The 6317-nt window shown below is 39.9% G+C and overlaps 1 protein-coding gene and 1 long non-coding RNA gene across 2 annotated transcripts; both read right to left on the bottom strand.

The window, feature by feature from the left end:
* Positions 1-3774: 3774 nt before the first annotated feature.
* Positions 3775-5558, bottom strand: LOC134064356 (sterile alpha motif domain-containing protein 3-like). Its single transcript, XM_062520276.1, has 4 exons — positions 5237-5558; positions 4956-5130; positions 4557-4636; positions 3775-4475 (listed from the first exon to the last, which is right to left on the bottom strand). Exons 1-4 carry the CDS (start codon positions 5384-5386, stop codon positions 4194-4196), a joined length of 687 nt encoding a protein of 228 aa, XP_062376260.1. The 5' UTR covers positions 5387-5558; the 3' UTR covers positions 3775-4193.
* Positions 5559-5569: 11 nt separating this feature from the next.
* LOC134064357 (uncharacterized) lies at positions 5570-6096 on the bottom strand. Its single transcript, XR_009936293.1, has 3 exons — positions 5961-6096; positions 5792-5876; positions 5570-5707 (listed from the first exon to the last, which is right to left on the bottom strand). It is a non-coding gene; the product is annotated as an uncharacterized LOC134064357 (long non-coding RNA).
* Positions 6097-6317: the final 221 nt, after the last annotated feature.

Below are 6317 nucleotides of genomic sequence, written 5' to 3'. Positions count from 1 at the left end.
CTGAAAATTTCAGCGAAATCCATCCATCACTTTTTGAGTTATCTTGCTAACAAACAGACAAACAGACAGACAGACAGACAGACAGACGCCGGTCCCCGGCTATGCAAGCAAAACATTCTTTTTACTTTACATTTAGCCTTTGTAAACCATTTCCCTTCCTTGCTTGGTGTATTTGTGCACCCTGAACCAAACAGCTAGCTCAGACTATGAAAACCAAATTAATGATATAGATAACTACAAAAGCTAACAGCACAATTCTGGGCAGCAGAAACAGCCCAGTAAAGAGGGTAGCACCGTAAATCGATAAGGACATTGATGGGGCTGGGTGATGATGACATATACTGTAGCTAAAACTGCTGGACAAGCATAAGCTAAAACTGTTGGACAAGCCCCCCTGGCTAACTTTTACATAGTAGGCAACACAAACATTTAATGAAATGGATCAGCACGCACGCAGCACAAACGATCCCTACTATTTTGAGGAGATTTGGCCACTGAATGGGGCTGAATGACGTCACACATGTAACAAAACATGATAATTTAAAAAACATAGCTGCACAAATTTTTCACGGCACAAATCAGCACAAACGTAGCACAATCGATTTGGACATTGATGGGGGGCTGGTGACGTCACGCGAGTAATAAATAAACCATAATAACGTAGAAAACATAGTAGCAAAATGTTTCTTTTTTTTTTTTTTTTTTTAAAGTATATTTTTTTGGCCATTTTATGCCTTTATTGATAGTGACAGTGGAGATAGACAGGAAGTGAATGGGAGAGAGAGCGGGGGTGGGATCCGTAAAGGACCACGGGGCGGGAATCGAACCCGGGTCGCCGGCGTGCGGTGCAGGTGCCCCAGCCAGTTGCGCCACGGCTGGGGCCAAAATGTTTCTTTAAACGGCACAAATCAGCACAAATGTAGCACAAACGATTGAGACCATTTTTGGAAGATTTGGACATTGATGGGGGGCTGGGTGACGTCACGCGTGTAACAAATAAAGTCGAATAGCTTAAAAAACATAGTAACACAAATGTTACTCTTAACGAAACAAATCAACACAAACGTAGCACAAACGATTGAGACTATTTTGGGGAACTTTGGACAGGTATGGGGGGCTGAGTGACGTCACTGGCCAGAACAAGTAAAGTTGAATGACTTCATTTTTACGGCAAAAACCCGCACAAACATAGCACAAACGAATAGCAGTGTTTTTAAACATTTTTTAATAACATGGGGGGCCAGCTTCACGCAGGTCTCAAGAGACAATCATAGTTTTGCGGAGTGAACGTCATTAGCCTGAATGTTGCATTGTTGTGTGGGAAGGGGGGTGTTTGTGTAGTTTGTACGGGAATGTAATTTTATTGTGATTGTGAAGCTTGTGATGTAAATGTCTGGTAACCGAACGATGTATTATTGAGACATAGAGTGTATTTATACTATTTTAAAATTGATAAATGATTAAATTCATTTTGCCTTTAGTTAATAGTGTGATAATTAGTTTGATTGATTGATTGGTTTGTTTTGGATTTTTTTTCCCCTTTTTCTTTTTTTTTGGGGCTTTTTCTCTGAGACAAACATCTCCCTGCTTGGGAAGGGAAATAAAAACAGCTTTTTGGAACATCAGCATCGCCTCACTGCTCTGCTTTTCCAGGCCATAAGGCCAGCCTGGCAACACCGTCCAAACTGATCGACAAATTCAGTGAACTGGGCATCAATACCTGCCTCTGTAACTGGATTCTGGACTTCCTAACCAACAGACCACATCTGTTAGGTTAGATAATCACACTACCTCAACCATCACCCTGAACACCGGCGTACTACAGGGCTGTGTGCCGAGTCCTCTCCTTTACTCCTTCTTTACGCCTGTGCATGGCTCTAACGCCATTGTCAAGTTGCAGATGACACACTCTTAGAATTGGAGGAGCCTAAAGGAACCTTTTAGGGTTCCTCACCATTGCCACTGTGGAGGAACCTTTTCTGTTCAGAGAGGTTACTCAAGGAACCACTCTGAAAGGTTCATCAAAGATCCTTAGGGATTAAGGGGTATTATTGTCATTATCATATGCTTATTATTATTATTATTATTATTATTATTATTATCATTATGCTTATTATGACCGCCGCTAGCGTAGCTAGCGAAGCGGTCATACAGTTGTTGTCAAAGTTTTTTTTTTTTTTTTTTTTTTTTTTTTTTATTCTTTTTTCCCGTCATTTTTCGTCAACGATTCCCGGGACACCGTAACACCGGAGCGCATGAAACTTGGTGGGCATGTAGCCCCAGTAGAGTTCTATGGAAAATTTTCGTTTCGTCCCCGGGGGTCACTCCACCCCCGCGCTGCCCCCGCCCGAAGCCCAAAAATGACCGTTTTTCCTACATAACTACCTGAACCGTGGCACCGAGGATGTCAAAATGTTTATGGTATGTTGTTCTCTAGAGCTTGCATCAACTTAGCTTATAACCAGTCATTTGTAATTTGCCCCCCCATCGTAAAAATTTAAAATGCAATGTAATATTGCTTTAATTGCCCCTATCTTCAGATGAGATGTTATGAACTGCACCAAATTTCATGTGTATGATTAACCTGACACCCTCTGGGAGTATGCCAAGTTTTGTGGAATTTCATCCATGGGGGGCTATAAAATAAATGGATTTATGTGTACATTCAGGACTGTATACCCATCGGCCAGTAGATGGTGGTATTATCTGGAGTCTAAATCCCCCCCTGGGGATTTCAAAAACTGTTCCAAACATCTCAATCTCTGCTAGTTTTTGTCCTAGAAACATATAAGTGACACCATTAGAAACCTTTAATCAACTAGTTTCCAAATATGTTTTAAAAGAGAATGGTTGCTCTGGGTGCAACAAACATGCAGGAACACACACACACACACACACACACACACATAAATACACACACACACACACACGCATACCTACACACACGCACCACTACATACACACATGTACATAAAACATTATACAAACACATGCACAAACACGCCCACACGCATGCACACATACACCCTTACACACACACACACACCTACACACACACACACACACACACACACACACACACATGCACACACACATCTTTGAGTACATTTTGTGAGACCACCGGAGCTGAGAAGTGAATGTGTGTGTGATGTACTATAGCCTGTGTGTGTGGGTGCGTTTCTGTGTGCCCATCTGTGTGTTTGCATGTGTGTATATGTGTGTATGTGCATGTTCTGTGTGTGTTCTCTTTCTTTTTCTCTCTCTCTCTCTCTGTGTCTGTGTTATCTGTGTGTGTTCTCTCTTTCTCTCTCTCTCTCTCTGGGTGTGCCTGTGTGTGTGTGTTTGTGTGTGTGTTTGTGTGTGTGTGTGTGCGAGTGTGTGTTTGTGTGCGTGTGTGAGTGTGTGCCTGTGTGTGCACACGTGCGCATGTGAGTGTGTGTGTGTGTGTGTGTGTGTGTTATCTGATATTGGAGTGACAGTGACGGCAGAGAGCACAGTGAACATATACTCAGAGACACATTAAACACACACACAAGCAGACACACACTCACACTAGACAGAGAAACACTCATACACAAAAGCAAGCGCACACATGCACACACTCATTTACATACATAAAAGTTGCAGTAGGGATGGAGTAGGCGATGGAAACACAAGCGTGATTGATATTTGCGGAGAGAATGTGCAGGACTGAGCGGCGGTCATATTGTGTATCGCTTTGCGGTACATCTAGTTATTTTTATTATTATACAGATCACTAACAATACACAAATGTTTAATCATACTTTTTTACTAGTACTGTAGTAAATAATTTATACAGTAATATAAAACATGTTACATTTGCAATCGAAAGTAATATACTGTACATATCAGTCAGTATAGGTCTTTCATACCAATATAAATAAGTACTGATGTAGCCTACATATAATAAATATACACATTTTATGTTTAACAAGGGTGTTATACTCAATTTAGGCTTATTATACACAAAGAAGAGATGTACTGTACATGTAACTGTCATAAATAAATACCTTACAAATAAATTGTATGTTCAATAGAGATAGAGAGAGAGAGAGAGATGGAAAGAGTGATAAAGAAAGAGAGAGATGGAAAGAGTGATAAAGAGAGAAAGGGAGGGAGAGAGATGGAAAGAGTGATAAAGAGAGAGACTTGGATTAGATACTGCATCTTGCTTAAGAAAACAAATAGTTTGCCATTTTGATCACAGTGGGCACAATTTTTCCTTCTGGTGTATTGGACATAAGGTACTTTTCAATAAAACTAAGAGTGTTTTTTACTTTTTTGTGATATTCGGTATTGAACACAAAATAAATTGACATCAAGGTTGCTAGTGCGAGGGTGATGTCATCAACTTCATGGGTGAGGATATGTGTGTAGTCCAGATGTACACCAAAAGTAGCCTCCAGGAACGGGTTTCCGGTAATGACCAGGACAGGCGTTGGAACCTCTGGAGTCTGGACAGACCAAAACTTTGTTATAGGAAATTGCTGATATGTACCTTGACAACATTTTGACCAATTCACAATAAATCACACCTTGTTGATACGGTAAAGGGCATCGGGGTCCTCCCTCAATAAATGTGGCAGAAGTAATGTGGCAAGGACCACCTGAATACCTGTTGTAATACAGATAAATGATAGAGATCATTCAGAGATCATCAGAAACACTACTAGCCTGTTTATCATAAAATGCAAGTAACCTCTACAGAATTTGAACATTGAAAGGCACACAGGATCGCTATTGTAGTTAGATATCACATACTGTAGTACTGAGTAAAGATTTTAATTTGTAGGATTACCTATTGATAAAATTGATTGATTAAAAGACACTGCTGATAAAGGTCAGTTTCGTAAAGGTTCTGATAGCGCTGAAATGTTGGCAAACGGAGTGTTTGCAAACAATAAAAGGATCTATTAGAAATGTAGTACTGGTACCTCTGTGTGACTCCTCTGCGCATCCAGTCTTGGCATCGTTATACATTTTAAAGAGATCCTGGCCTGTGGCTCGTCGCTGGCATTGTTCAATAATTTTTCTTGCTATTTGTCCCATTCCTGACATGATGCTGCGATCTACATCAACATCGAGCTGATTTTGTGATTCTGCAAGAAGCTGTTAATAACACAAAAAAACGACACATACACAAAATAACAAATCTTAATACGATGCATTTTTACAGCAGGGCACAAAATAAAGCAAGAAGTCATACTGTACTCACTACTACTGGAAGTCTTAGTGCAGGATACTCCTCAAGGGCTTCCATTGTGGAATGCTTTTCCAAGTATGCTCTTCTTTCTATCCTTGTTCGGGCCATTTTATGTTGTAGAAAAGATACATTTGGATGTTTCTTTCGGCACTCTGCCTGCATCTTTTGTCGGTGGCTTCCCAGGCTGGCTGCATCTTCTCCAAGACTCCTAGTCTCTCCACTCCTACTCTCTCCAGTCTGTCAGTTGACAAAGAAGTAATCAAAACCAAAAAACAGTAAAAGTATCAATGAAATGTCATACAGTAAAGCACAATATGGTATGAAAGAAACAACTCATGAATTGGGTTTCTTACTAATTACCATTTATACTGTTTGTGCAGGAGTTTTCCTTGAGTTTTTCTGTTTTTGTTGGATGTCAGGGATGAACACCAGGGGGATTCGCTCCTTTTTAAATTTATTTCTTAGCATCTGATGCCATGATTCCTGTGTAATAAGAAACAATACAATGCACATACATACAAAAAATGTGTGATGTTATTAGAAAAGCTTTACATTAAGATATCTTACATAGCATTTCCCTGTGCGATCCCGGAGGAAACTGTACTTTGCAAGTGCAGAACAAGTGTCATTATAGATTTTGCTTGAGGGATACCTGCAAAAAGACACATGATGCATTTTTAAGTTCAGTTTTAGCAATCTACTAAAGATATGTTGCATCTCAATTTTATGTACTTACCATGTGTAACTACATATATCATCAAAAAGAACCTGGACAATCTGGGATCTCCATTTATTTCTAAAAGCTGAAGCAATGAAGACCTCACTTTTTTCATCAAGTCTTTGTTGGAGGGTGGTGGGGAACTTGGGAAGCCAAGTTCAAGTTCAAGTTTATTATAGCCATTTCAACAGTATGAAAATACAATTGATAGGAATGTGTTTTGGTATGCTCACATATAATACACATAATGACAACACAATAGCACAGGGGTAACAACACTTAATATACAGAAAAAGTGCAACAAAGTGCAAGGATCACAGAAAGCAGCAGTTCTGTACAGTTGTACAAGTGCAAAGAGAGGTAGTCTGGTATGCA

The sequence above is a fragment of the Sardina pilchardus genome, chromosome 18 (assembly GCF_963854185.1).
Source record: "Sardina pilchardus chromosome 18, fSarPil1.1, whole genome shotgun sequence".
Classification (NCBI taxonomy): Eukaryota; Metazoa; Chordata; class Actinopteri; order Clupeiformes; family Clupeidae; genus Sardina; species Sardina pilchardus.
This window is presented reverse-complemented; position numbering and strand designations above follow the sequence as displayed.

Bases quoted from the DNA above. Each gene is read 5' to 3' on its own strand.
- LOC134064356 (XM_062520276.1), bottom strand. From the start codon at position 5,386: ATGCAGGCAGAGTGCCGAAAGAAACATCCAAATGTATCTTTTCTACAA. The intron at 5,131-5,236 runs GTGAGTACAGTA...TGTTATTAACAG, and splicing joins CACTAAGACTTCCAGTAGTA to CTTCTTGCAGAATCACAAAA. The intron at 4,476-4,556 runs GTGTGATTTATT...TGGTCTGTCCAG, and splicing joins CCCTTTACCGTATCAACAAG to ACTCCAGAGGTTCCAACGCC.